At 39.0% G+C, this 14,753-nt stretch overlaps 1 protein-coding gene across 3 annotated transcripts in view; it reads left to right on the forward strand.

The window, feature by feature from the left end:
• Window positions 1-5,297: 5,297 nt before the first annotated feature.
• The window catches only part of SKAP2 (src kinase associated phosphoprotein 2), a 163,898-nt gene continuing 154,442 nt past the window's right edge, over window positions 5,298-14,753 (forward strand). For all 3 annotated transcript variants that reach the window (XM_033088628.1, XM_033088629.1, XM_033088627.1), the window contains exon 1: window positions 5,298-5,553. In XM_033088628.1, the coding sequence (XP_032944519.1) occupies window positions 5,487-5,553 (67 nt within the window). In that variant the 5' untranslated portion in view covers window positions 5,298-5,486. The remainder of the gene's footprint in view (window positions 5,554-14,753) is intronic.

Consider the following 14,753-nt stretch of genomic DNA (forward strand, 5'->3'; position numbering starts at 1 on the left):
TGTATCACTTCTTTTAAGGGTAAATGACTTCATATGAATCCTAGTGAGAATATAATCTTTTTCCTGCTGATTGCCACCGCAATGATAAACTTATACCTACTAGCCCTAAAAGATTCAAATGAAAAGAGGGACAAGAATTTAGAAAATAAAAACAAATCTTCATTTCTGAAAACTTTTAAAAGAGCCCTTACTAGATGACTCAAAAGACATGATAGGTTTAAAAACTTTTAAAAATGTATTAGGCTATGAAATAAATATGAAATTTCAATTGCTTCTTTTAACTAATATACTCTTTACTTAATGATAGTGTAGGTGTATGTGTGGGTTTGCAGTAGAGCTCCTGGAATTCCCTTTTCTGTCTGTTTTTGGTTAGAGTGGGCCGCAGAAGAGATATTATGGGAGATTTGCAGAAGTGAAGCAGCAGACATCTTGTAGCTCCCATGTATATTGTTGCTTATCTGCTAGCTCACCTCCACTGGCATGAGGCAGCAGAGGGTCCTTGCACCTGCTCCATCTCCTGCTGGTTCCATGTTTCAGCTCTCTGACTCCAGAGGCAAGTGTGTATGTAACTCTGTAACGAAGGACCCTGGCTTGTGCTGAACATCTACACTATAAAAGTCAAAGGCAGCAAGAGCTTAACTTGGGTTTCAGGTTGTCCTCATGAACTATGGCTTGTGCCTCTGTGTTCCAGCTTGCCGTGAATCTCCTCCATCTTCCCTTCCTGACTCTGCTCTGTGGACTGCAAGCTCCAGCAACAGTTTAGCCACTTTCCACAATTGTGTAGGGTCAAATCTCTGTGACAAATTCCTTTATATTACATCACTCTGTGTTTCTATCTCCATTCTAGTGGTTTTGATTCTCTGGTTGAACACTAATAGAGACTGGGATAGTGATGGTATAAAATGAAAAGCAGGTTGGGAAAACTATGCAAATGAAAACATAGGCTATCTTTCATGCGAAAAGAAGGATGAGTCAGAGGGCAGAACCCAGATCCATGGAGAAGTTATTCCAGGTGGGAGTAAAACTGTGTTCTGATCAAAGAACTTTTTACCTTTTCCTGGGTGGATTTCATCATTGCTATGAACCAGTGATCTCTGTGTACTCTCATTGTCCCCACCCCTTTTGAACAGGAATGTCTATAGTGGTTATTGTATGCCTATCCCACCATTGTATGTTATGTGGGGAGCAGATAACTTGTCTTTTTACTTTAGACATCTTCAGATCAAGAGAACTGTACTTGACGAGTGTATTTAAGAAGCACCATCCACACCCGGACTTGATTTACATGAGATTCTGGAGTTTGAGCTGATGAGACTTTGGAATGGGATGAGACTTTGCAGGTGGCTTTGGGAGGGGACGGGTGTATTTTGCACTGGGAGAGATGCGAATCACTGGGGGCCAGAGGGCTGAGTGTGGTAGTCAGCTTTCAATATGGCCCCAGTGATTCTTACCTCCTGGTATTCTTTCACAGCCTTGTATAGCCCCTTCCTTCTATATACCAGCTCTGTGTGACCAATAGAATATGGCAGCAAAATTTTGCCACTTCTGATATTAAGTCATAAAGATATTGCAGCTTCTGTCTTGGTTGTGCTACCTCTTGGATCACTGGCTCTGGGGAAAGCCTGTTGTCATGTCAAGAGGACACTCAAACAGCCCTGTGGAGAAGTTTATGTACTGAGGAACTGTGGCCTTTTGCCAGTAGACAAAGAGGAATGGAGGACTCCAAACAACAGTCATGCAGGTGAGCTTTCTTCAAAGCTGATCCTGTAGCTATGGTCAAGTCTTCCTACAGCTTGACTGTAACCTCCTGGTAGATGCTGTGTCTGAGCCATCCAGCTCATCTGCTCATGGATTCCTGACCATCAGAAACTGCATGAGATACAAAGTATTTGTTTTAAGCTGAGTTTTGTTATGCAGCAAACCATAACTAATACAATGCCTAAGTACTTCTTCCACATGCCTACGAAAACTAAACAAAAGGAAGATAAAGAGAGGCAGAGAAAAGTACATCGTGTTTTAGCTCACTGTTTTTCTTCAATGCTCATTTATATATTTTTAAACCCAGGCCTGTGGGCAAATACTTATTCAGCTAAGCTAAATTTGAAAGATGTAAGGAAGGGGGTTAGCTTTAGTTTAGGAGGTATATAGTCATGTGCTGCATAACAACATTTTGGTCAATGATGGACTGCATATAGCCTAGGTGTGTAGTGGTCTATACCATTTAGGTTTGTGTAAGTACACTCTGTGATGTTTGCACAATGATTATATCGCCTACCAACCCATTTCTCAGACTGTATCCCTGCTAGTAGGTGGCACATGACTGTATATATACCGTCTTTGAACTGGAGAATTTACTTTTTTTTTTTTTTTAGGATTTATTTTTGAGAAGACAGATCATGAGATTTTTCCAGAGCCTAGTCTCTTTTTTGCAGAAGGGTAGAGCAGCTGCTACCTCTCTTGAGTTGAGATTTAAAGGCTCATTTATTATTCGTTTTTACCTAATATGACTAGTTTAAAGAATGTAAAGTATGATTTGATTTCCTTCCTAGATTTTGTTATGGAAACAAGAGAAATAAGAATATATTTCTTCTAGCCTCTGTTTATTTGTCTTTCTGTCTTATAATCAATTTCAGTAACTTTAACAATAAACAGTAAAAATGATAGAGTATACAAAGCACTACCGAAGTGAATCCATCATAAACCTGTGTCTGAGAATGGTTTCCTAAATAGGGAAAATGTGTTTCATACAAGAAGTCCATTTTCTGTTATTGCCTTTTTTATTTGGACTACTAGATGCTATATATTTTAAGGCAATCTTAATAGTTTCCTGTCTCTCAGTAACAAGAATGACTTGTCATAATGAGCAGTGTAGACACTGTCCATTTGATCCACTCCAGAAAGCTGTCTATTTGATACAAGAGTAAATCACCTCAATTCCTTTGTGGAATGAGTGGAGTATACATAAATAAATGAGACACAAGAATAAAAAAAAAAAACTGGTCAGTTCCATCAGAAGGAAACAAAGGATACCGTGTTTCCCCGAAAATAAGACCTAACTGGAAAATAATCCCTAGCATGATTTTTCAGGATGACATCGCCTGAACATAAGCCCTAATATGTCTTTTGGAGCAAACCTTAACATAAGACCAGGTCTTATTTTCGGGGAAACACAGTAGGAACATTTGGAGGCCTAGTTTTATTTTTATTTATTTTTTTTACTGTATTGGGGAACAGTGTGTACTTCCAGGATTTTTCTCCAAGTCAAGTTGTTGTCCTTTCAATCTGAGTTGTGGAGGGTGCAGCTCAGTCAGCTCCAGGTCCAGTTGCCATTGTCTTTGCTAGTTGCAGGGGGCGCAGCCCACTATCCCTTGCGGGACTCAGGAGTTGAACTGGCAACCTTGTGGTTGAGAGCCCACTGGCCCATGTGGGAATCCAACCGGCAGCCTTTGGAGTTAGGAGCACGGAGTTCCAACCGCCTGAGCCACCAGGCCGGCCTGCCTAGTTTTATTTTTTAAAATGCAACAAGACAAAGAATTTTATGTGATAACAGTAAAGGGAGAAAGAATCCGCACTAATGTAAAATGCCCATGAAATAGTTTCTTCCTTCTTTAGGAAGGAAGATAATTGTATAATTTAAGAATAATAATTCTCACAATTCTTTGAAGATGGAAGACCTATGTTGTAAAATGACTCTATTCACTTTTATGTCCATGGAAAATAATTCTAATTTTTGGTAGTCTTTCTATAATTCATCACATTTCTAAATCTGAGTAGGAATTTCGGATTCCATTTTAGGAAATGGGTTTGTTTTAGGAGGTGTCTTTTTTGTTGTTATTTTGCATGTTTCACTTCAATTGTAAATTTTTTGTTTTGGGAAGAATCCAAAATGTCCCCATTTTCCCTTTTACAATTAATATGTGGTGTACCTCTTAGAGAATTATACAAAAATAGCATTGCATTTGACTACTTAATTTTTTTTCGTATTTCTAAGGTGTTTTTGTATGAAATATTAATAGAGTCATTTTTCTATGTCAGGTGTAGGGTTCCAGGTGGAGATATAAGTTATGGCAAATTTTGTGCCCTATGGGAGCTGGAAAGTAGTAAAATAATTCTCAAAATCAAATCTCAGGATGTCTAGCATCAGAACCACCTACAAGGCTTGTTTACGACAAAATAATCAGGTCCCACCTAAACTAACAATCTCTGGGAGTAGGACTTGAGAACCTGCATTGTAATAGGTTCTCGCTGTGGTTTTAATGCCAACTAAAGTTAAAGGGCTATTGATCTAGTGAGGGTTGGAGGGTAGAGGAATAAACAATTTACATTGCGATTTGGAGCCACAATACAATCTTCAAAACACAGGATATGGGAAAGAGTTTTGCCATGGCAGTTCCTATTGGAAGAAATATAAATGTATATATATATTACACACACACACACACACACACACACACACACACACGGCACCAGAACGTGTCTTTTTGGGTTTTAGAGAAAACGTGTAAAACCTGTAGACTATAAAGATAGAAGACACTCAATAACTGTTTGTTGACTAAACGATCAGGTTGGAGCGAACAGATTTTATAAGTCCATTCTACTAATTACCATCAATTGGTTGCTTATAGAAGGACAGTGGTATCCATGTTTATTTAGCTTTCTCTATATTTTGTAACTCAAAAGGATAGTGACTAGAAGTTTCCACTCTTAGTTTGTCGTGGGGAAAATCAGTCCCCTCCCAAGTATCGGAATTCGGTGGAAAAGTAACGTAAGCCAATCGGATCGCTCTCCGGAGCAGCTCGCCGGGCGTCTCACGGAGGATTGGCGGAAGGTGGGGCTTGGTTACCTTCATTCAATCGGACAAAGAAGGCCACAATAATTTAGGGTGGACGAAAATGCCTGGGGGATACAGGCGAGGTGTGAAACCTCGGCGACGCTGACCATCGGCCAGAAGGTCTCTTAATCGGGAAACGTGAAGGCACTGCGGAGACCTTACTTTCCGAGATCCTGGAGAAACGGCCAGCACTTTTGGTGGTACCAGTAACCAAAATGGCAGCGGGGCGCTTCAGGCGCCGGGTCAGGTGACGCAGCCCAGCCGGCTCCCCAGCAGCCGGCTCCCTTCCCACCAGCCGCTCCTCCTCCCGCTCCCTGACGTAGCGGTGGGCGTCGCCTGCCCAGAGGCTTTTTTCGGAGCTTCGGCAAACCTTGGGAGACACATGCGCAGTTGGGTTCCTCGGGACTTTGGGTCTTCGCCCCGCCCATCGCCCCGCCCCGATCTGCCGGGCGGGGCTGGGCCGAGAGTCCAGCAGCTGCAGGCTGTGGTTTCAGTGACTTCCTTGTTGTGAGCCCCGGCCCGGCAGTGTCCGGAATCGTAGCCCCGCGGTGCTTACTCGGACCGCTAGCCAGAGTCTAGGTCGCAGCCGCAACCCCAGCCCGTCGGTTACCCTTGCAGCACAGGTCCTTTCCCCGCACGCCCCGCGCTCCCTAATATGCCCAACCCTAGCAGTGCCTCCTCTCCCTATACCCTCCCTGAGGAAATTAGGAACCTGTTGGCAGGTAAAGAGCGGGAAGGGGGCGGGAAACGCGGCGGGGGCGGGGGCGAGCTGATGGGGACTGAAGCCTTCAGAGTCTCTACCCTCCCTCCCCGCGCTCCCCATGTCTCCTGGCCAGTGGGAGTGGGAATGGGAGTGGGGAGAGGGGTCTGGCCGTGTGTGTTGAATTTTGGTGCTCGGATGGTGGGGAAGCCTATTCTGTATGCATTGTAAAGACGCCGCGCGCGCGGCGTGTGTGTGTGTGTGTGTGTGTGTGTGTGTGTGTGTGTGTGAGAGAGAGAGAGAGAGAGAGAGAGAGAGAGAGAGAGAGAGAGAGAGAGAGAGAGAGAGAGAGAGAGAGAGAGAGAACATGAATGAGAAGTGAGAAGTGTGAGAACTGGGAAGGGATCAGTAATCAAAGAAGTTCTTTGCTGGCCTGGCCAGTGGAGGAGAAGGGGGTATAGATGCAAAGAGAGGTCTGAGCTACAGGTGTTAGGGGTTATGGAATGGGAGGGTTTGTCATTTCTAAAACTCCCATTTTTCTTGAACATTCAGTCCACCTATATTTAAGACTTTCAAAGGGCCTGATTCTTAAATGGCCACTTGTCTTGAGCCTGAGTAACATATTAAAAAGGAAGGATGTGTTAAAGTCCAACTTCCTGTGTCACACGATGACAGTACTTCATGTTTGCACCCTTATCTTCCCCTTTTCAGCTTTAAATTACCATTTATAGGAACTTACTGTACGTTAGGAGTGCAAGATGCGGTTGGTCAATGCTGTGAACTAGATGTGGAGATGTGTATTTTCACTAAGGGCCACTGGAAAATTTATATTTCTGCACAAGATAGAAAATACATTAGGGTAGCACAAATCTTACCTATGCTGATGCTCTGGAATTCTTACCATTATTCATTTTGTCATACATACATCAGAATTCTGGAAACTGAGTTTTGATAGCTTTACTTTAGTTGTCTCTTAAAGCATTTCTCTTTCAATATTGGTCATGAATACCTGGATTTAAAAAGTTCCCCTTAGATACCTATGTTGCTTATTTTAACTTTTGAAAAGCAATTTCTAAAGTGAGACATTTTAAATAGTATGTTACTGTTATAGTGTGAGACCAAATCTAACATGCTGTCATACTGTTTTGGTGGTTAGCTTAGCATTCATGAATATGATAGAGAAACTAAAATCCATAGTGTATGGATGCAGACTTATGTTTGTGTGAACATGATTACAGTGTAATGAATGCATTTGTGGTTGGGTTCGGGTTTTACTCTAAGAAATGCTTGTTGTCATTAATGGATGCCACAGAGGGAAATACTGAAAGAACTGTAAAGACTGATTTAAGGCAGCTTTTATTCCATTATATGAGAGTTCTCATGAGTACTATTTTGTTTTACTACAGTTAACATTTTTGTTGTTGCGATATTGGAATTTAGAGTGTTATTTTAGTAACCAGATCAGAGTGGGGTTTACCATTACCCAATATTCTAAGTCTAGGTCTGAATTTTTCCCCCTTTATTTTAGGTATGAATTTGTGAACTTAATAAAGCGCAGACCTCTGGGTGCATGCTATTAAAGCTTGACAGCTGCCACAGTAGACAGTTTGCTATTTGGATCCATAATCACACATTTGCAGATAATATGATATGTAGGTTATGAGACCCTTTATTCTCTGATCCCCATACAAATGTTTCATGTGGCCCTTGTTTGAGTAATTTAACTGAAAGCTCAGTATTACATAATATTTAAATTATCTTCCAATACTAACTTCCTATATACTTTAGCCATCCCTCTCTCTTTAGTCAGATAATGTACTTGCATAATGTCTGAAATCAGCATCTTGAAAGTTATCTTATTGACATTTCCAATATTTTTATTAGAGCAAATCATATTAAAACACATGAAATGTTAAAAAGAAATGTTAAAATATTAAAGTTTTTGAGATTATAAATTTGGCTTCTACTTTATTTTCAGAGGATATTTTCAAGGGGTAGGGATATGAGAAAAAATATTTTAAAGAAATGAAACAAGTGAATCCGTGTTTTTCATTTTTCTTTTTTAACTTCTTTAAAGGTGGTTGTTAACATTTTATGTTTGACTGTAATTAAAATCTTTTTTTGAGGTAAGGAAGATTTCAGTAATAAAATGCTTTCAGCAGTGTTTTCAAGTTTTTCATCCAAAAAATTTCTGTTAGGATTGTGCATGATGATTTGCATAATTCTAATATGTTGGGTAAATAGTACATGGTTAGATGTAAAATTACTAAAACTATAGAGGAAGAGTTGGTATTGGTTTGAATGTTAGAGATATTGCTGGCTTACCTAGTTCTTTCTTTGAAACTAAGAATGGAGATATTGGTAGTGGTGGTTATAGCTAACAGTTGAGTTGAGTGCTCTTAGAATGTATGCACTGTGATAGAATTTCAAGGTAGAGAAGATAAGGAACTAAACTTTTCTGGTGTTTAAAATCCCTTGCCTTCAGAAAAAAGAATATAAAGTCCAAAGAAAACGCCTTTCACAATAATATTGTTTGGACTTTTTCCTTTGTATTCCATGTGCCAATTATTCAATTCATTATATGTTGTGTGTTAAATGTTTGACATTTCAACTGCTTGATAGAAATAGGTACTCAAATGTATTCTCATCAATTTATTATTTTTTCTTATTATTTTTCTTTATGATTATAACAGTTTTAGACTTTCCTTTCAATGTTTGTTTTTCCCTCCTTCTCATTCCTTCCTCCTTTAAAAAAAAAAAAATTCTACAGAAATGCAGAAACCCAGAAAGGCTATCATTCTCAATTTACATTTAATGATACTCTTGAAAAAGTGGCTGTGTAGTTTGATTGTTAGTTGTTTATATTTCTGTGGAATCAGTATATTAAATCTTGCAAGCCTATGCTTTTTGTAAAAGTGTTGAATTATTCTTTTGTTTCATGAGTTTTTGTTGTGCAAAGCAAATTTTGAATATTCTGCCATATGTCCTACAGGAAATCTTTAATTTAAAAAAAATAACAATGGAAGAACAGATTTAGGCTGGATAGTTAGAATTAAAGGATAATCCAAAATCTTGTTCATTTAATCTTTTCCCACATCCAAATATTTTGACTAGGACTAACAGCAAGAATAATCTTGATTTATGTGAGTTTTTCCTCCAGGCAGTCAAGAAAGTGAGAGGAACTGGAACAACTGGCCCCCACAACCCCCTTCATTTGTTTAATCACCACCCTTTGACTGCTGGACTGTTAGTGGTTTGCAATCAGATATTCTCATTCATTTATTTTTGGACAACACATTTAAAAAGGAGAGCTGTAAGAGGATGTTAGTTTCTTTCTATTAAACTAGAAAATGAAACCAATGTTAAAAGAAGAAAATAGTGGATTATCTGTACTTTGAAAAATCAAACCAAACCAAACAAAGTGGCTGTATGATTTCTGCAAAGTGACCTTGAGATTTTGTTCATCCAGCAGCCTTGAATTGAAATATTGCATTTTCCCCTATTGGGAATTTCCAGAACATTTTTTTTTTAAACCTTCATGCATTATAATCTGTAACCGCTTTAGGGGTACTAGGTAAAGAATACAATTCAGTTGAAACAAGCAGAGTTTTATTTCAATGCCGAGAAGAGTGTGGTTCGATTTCCACCTTTCCAAAGTTCCATTTATAATTTGGTCAACACTTGGGCTTTATTTTTCCTACCCTGTTTCCTCGAAAATAAGACCTAGCTGGACAATCAGCTCTAATGTCTTTTGGAGCAAATATTAATATAAGACCTAGTATTATATTATATCCAGTATTATATTACATTATATTATACCAAGTATTATTATATATTATATTATATTATACCCAGTATTATATTGTATCATATTATATTATACCAGGTATTATATTTTATTATATTATTTTATATTATATGATATGATATGATATGATATTATATTATACACGGTCTTATAGTAAAATAAGACCGGCTCTTATATTAAGTTTTGCTCCAAACAACACATTAGAGCCGATTGACCGGCTAGGTCTTATTTTCGGGGAGACACGGTATGAGTATTATTTATGGTATATCTAGTATCCCATAACTTTCTTCTGGGGCATTAGCTGAGTATGTAAAGGGAAGAGTGCCACCTACTGAGTCACCAATAGTCACCTACTTCTTTAGCACCTGGATTTTCCTATAGAGCAAGAACAAGCCTGTCCCATTTTGGCAGGAATAACTAATGAGCATAAAGTTGATATGAGAACATTTTATCTCAAGGTGGAATCAGTCTAATACACCTCTAAGATTTTCTCTGCTAGAAATAAGAAAATGTAGTAGTAAATCAAGGGACCAGAAATTTACAGTTCCTTGTATAGTTCATGTAACATAGATGAATTAAGATGTGATGTTAGGAAAATTGTTTGCCTATCTTAAGCATATGATATTCTGCTTTTTCTTGGGAGGGCATCTTTGGTTGGCTTGTTTTCCACATGGGTTTCCATTGAAAGTATTTTCATTTCACATTAGTAAATAAGGCGTTTGCTAGTATACACAGGTATTATAGTGACTCAATCCAAATTATCACTGGTTTTCTTTTTAAAAAAAGGAATCCAAATATACTACAAATGAGAAGTATGTAAAAAAACTTCCAAATGGGTTTATCTCTACGTTACCAGCATTAAAATACTATTAGAAAGAAGATAGAAACAACAGAATAAGAAAAGCCTCTGGTGATTTGAAACAGTTCAGTTGTCGCTCATAAATTTAAGATTAAGTGTCATATATGGGTGATAAAAGTGGCATAGGCTAGTTTTTATATACTCATTATTCACTTAGTTTGTCTTTTTCAATTAAAGCCAAGTCTATTTTTTTCATTCCACTGAGTTTACATTTCTTTTTCAATCACATACTGAACACATTATAATAGATGCTGCCTAACAGTGAATATGGCGTAAATCTCAGACTAATGTGTTATTCACTGTGGCTTCTTTGAAAATGCGTAGTAAAAAGATTTTGATTATCATAAGGTACTGTTTATCACGAGCCATCTTTTAGAGGTGAAAGATGTTCATCCCTATCTTTCAACAGCCCAGTTTTCTATCAAAATAAATCATTTAGCTTGCAAAACCAATTTTGACAATTTTGTCAGATGACTGGATTGTAAGACTCAGGTGTGTTTTCTGAGAACTCCTTGTGGTTATTCACATTTCTTCTTCCATATTTGAAAAGTCCACAGTTCCACTATAACCTGTAAAACTGCTAAGTAATCAAGAGAAAGACATTAATTAGAGCAATCAATAACTTTTCAATTAGCCATTTTCCAACTTTGGGCATTTGGCTTCATTGATCTACCTGTGCCCGGTTTAATTGATTTTTAAAAAATGTATTCACCAGTAGGTGTTTGGTCAGACCACACCCCCCTCTACCAGAGAAGAAAAGCATGGCGTTTTGTTCTGGTGCCAGTTTAAGTTTGGCTGGGATCCTTACCACATTAAGTTTGGTGATAGCACTTCAGTGCATACAAACTGAAACCTGGCCCAATTCGTAAAGTAGAGAAAGATATGGAATTAAGTAGTAAAGCCATTTGGGGTGTGGTGTGATTAGTTTTACACTTGTTTTATTGATCTGGGGCTGAGCAAATAGTGGATTCAGTTTAATTCTTGCCTCCCTCTCCTATACAATTCAGGCTATCACAGAGGGTGTTTGCGTGTGTGTGTGTGTGTGTGTGTGTGTGTGTGTGTGTCTAAGTGTCTGAATGCATGTCCCCTCAGGAAGATACTGCGTAATTGGGAACAGGCTGAAGACACCAGGTGTTACCTTGGTGACTTGTTTACAACCTGCAGCCTGGCAGTTATATTCCAGGCTGTTTGCTGTTGGAGGATGGGGAGGGCATGTAGTCGAACATCTTTTCTTCGAGTGGGAACCTGAGCTATGTACTCAGTTTCGAGAAGCCAACAGTTAATTTTATTGTTTGCAAGAATTTAAAAACTGTTCCAACATTGTGTGGTTTCACATTTTCACTGTATGTGGAAGTTGATGGAAAACTGTGTGTGTGTGTTTGTGTGTGTGTGTGTGTGTGTGTGTGTGTGTGTGTTTGATACCTGTCCTAGCCACTTGAGGACTCTAGGGGAAGCCCTGGTGGCAGTTTTTCTAGGGGGTCCATATGTATATAAAAAGAGAAAAAAAAGGACAATTTGGAGTACTATTCGGTGATTTGGTGTACGCCAAGTGTTTGCCTCTTAGGGGTTCAGATGGCTATTGAGAGCTTTCTAACTTAAACTGCTTGAGGATTGCTGAGCCAAGATACGATATCTTTTAATTCTGTTCTCAGACCACATTTATCTGCAGAGCAGTTGTAAATCTGCTCTTTTCAAGGCCCTCTCCCCCAGATCTTTACAGTTGTACCGGGAGGTAAGGTTTGCTTCTGGCAGTGTTGAGGTGTAACAGGAGCAAACCCCACCGCCATATGGGGTAACTTTCTCCTCCGTGATGACTGGGGGCAGAGGCTGATGGAGACGGGACTCATTCTGGGGCTGCCGGAGAGCCGACCTGCGTTCTAGGTGGCTGCGGGCGGGGCAGCGGTGGGGTTTAGACCCGTGCGTTGGGGGCACCCACGAACTGCCCCTTCTCCTCACGGGCAAGGTGGGTTGTACGTTTCTCTCTCCTGTGGTGAGTGCGTGTCCGAGGAAGAGGAATTCTAACTCATCAGTCCAAGAGGCGAGGGAGGAGGCAGGCTGACCTTTTCTCGTAATCGAATTACTGCCTTTCCCCGAATTACAGGCAGTCTGGAGTCAGTGAAATCTACAAATTAACCGAGGGACACGACCCCTAAAGGAAGGTAGAAGAGGGCTACCGCGCTCGCTAGTTTACCGTTTGCAGGGCTATTCAGAGCACAATAAAAAGCTTCAAATCTCTTTTCCAACCAGCCAGAGGAGCGCTTGATTCGCCCAGGACTTTTTTATTGCTTGCTTTTGAAATATTACCCTGGCTCTGAGCTACAAAGCCGCAGATCCAGTCCCATTTGTCTGGTGAAGGCGCTGCCCCAAACCCAGTGCTCCCGGCTCACAGCTCCGATGACGGGGACCCCGGGGTTTAACACTCCGAGTGTCGAGGGGCGGGGATGGCAGAGTCCGAGCATCTCCCAGGAAAGCCCCCACTAACTTCTCACTTCTCAGTGCTCGCTCTCTGCTCTGGGACCCTGCTCCAGGCCCCCGGCACTTCCAGAGGGTCTCCTGTGCCTGGGAGAGGCTGGTTTCGTTGGATTCGAAATAAATGGGCACATTGTGGATTTTAAGGAAGAACCCAGATTTCAAAAACTTAAAAACCTAACCGAGTTCAGTGGGCACCAATAAACTAAGATTATTGCATCAATTCCACTATAAAGTTCTTAACATATTGTAAAAAAAAAAAAAAAAAGAAGAAAATAGCAAAGCAGTTCCTACGCGTTCCATGTCTCTTTTGAGAAATATTTTTTAAAATCAGTGTTTATAAAATCTTTTTAATTGCCCGAGACTCTTTTTCTGGGATAAGTTTAGGAATTAATACGTTAAGACTACTCTAAAAATACAGATCTTTTCTCTTGCCCAACCTCGGAATCTCCTCCCCCTGGAAAAACAAACAAATAACAACATAGATTTTTCCCTGAAGTTTCACTCTCAACAAGTATTTCCTCAGGGATAGCAGGGATCCGTATTTTAAAAATATTTTTTGGGAGTGTTAGGAAACACTAGATGAAGCACTGCAGCTTTTTATGTTTTCTGTTTTTATAGAAATGAAATGACCTTTTAAAGAAATAACTCGTGGGCTATAATTCCTGCTGTTATTGCTTCCGGAGATAGAAAATAGATCCCGTTTATTTAAACTTGGGTTGTATAATGAAAATGTAAAATAGGCAATTAAATACCCGTGGATGAGGGAATTAAAGACAAACACTGAGTGAAAGTAACATTAAGCAGACTCTTCACTAATCACTGTGCCGGTGCTTCTCACAAGTACTGAGTCCCGTTGGAGAAGGAATCCGCAGTAGAGATGCCATTCCTTCTCTCATCCCACTTTCTTAGTAGACTTATTGTGACCATCTTAGAGAAGCCAACGATCTTTTCCAGTTCAGCTAATATCTGGATGTCCAAAGAGTGTCTGCTCCTTTGGGTACAAAAACTTAAAGAGTTTAAAGGAGAGCGCTTTTCTTTTTGATGTTTCATTAGTTTGAACTCACTTTAGAAATCTGAGTCCAAAGTGCGGTGGTATTGGATTATGTCTCTATATGTCCCCCTCTTCGAAAAATATGGACAGCTCACCGAAAGAGAACCTGGGACACTTTGCTTTCATTGCCTTTTGATATTTTTAATATTAGTCATTAATGGACCTGAAAACAGAAAGCTGTTTAAAAAATATATCAATATTAAATTTAAATCTTTCACTTGTCAGATTGATTTAGTGAAAAATGATCTTGACACATTTGTTGTGAATGCATAGAATAACAGTTTAATCAACTTTGTGCATTGGATCAAGATATTTTTTATTTTAATCAAGAATTTAAAATCGATTACATTCTATCTCAAATACTAGGTTTTAAATTGTTAATTATAAGTACAGTTGAAAGACTATTGCACTGTTTTGAATTAATACATGTAATATTATCGTATGTTTTGTTACCATCTTTTTATCAAGGTGAGTTAGAAGACCAAGTAGTTAAGTAAAAAGAAAGTAAAACATACATCTATTCAATATGAAATATGGATGGTTTACACTCATGTATTTAAATTTTTTAAATGATATTCTCAGTATTAGAGAACTCGAAGTGAGATTGGAAATTCTGAAAAAATTAATTTAGAGTTGTACAATGTTTCAGAAAAAATAAGAATGAGAGCTATTATAAAATCATACCAGTAAGGATTTGTAGGAATTTTATACCAACGAGTAGAAGACAAAAAAATTTAGAAGTTTACTAAAATTTAAAAACGGAGGCTATGTTATGTGAAAATGAGGCCATAGAAATCTTATCTTTAGGTTACTCTAGTTTTAAATAGTGGATGAATCTATTTTTGCCACTTCTTCCTTTATTTAAAGAAATATTTCAAGGTGGTAATACCAAGGCAGGAAGCTAGAGCATACAAAACCACACAACTGATTATCTTTTTTATTTGAGGGTGGCTGCCCAGAGTGGGTGGGGCAGGTAGGAAGGAGGAGGGTTTGGTTTGGGAATCTGGCTAGAAAAAGGGACTTTTTTTTCTT

The sequence above is a fragment of the Rhinolophus ferrumequinum genome, chromosome 20 (assembly GCF_004115265.2).
Source record: "Rhinolophus ferrumequinum isolate MPI-CBG mRhiFer1 chromosome 20, mRhiFer1_v1.p, whole genome shotgun sequence".
Classification (NCBI taxonomy): Eukaryota; Metazoa; Chordata; class Mammalia; order Chiroptera; family Rhinolophidae; genus Rhinolophus; species Rhinolophus ferrumequinum.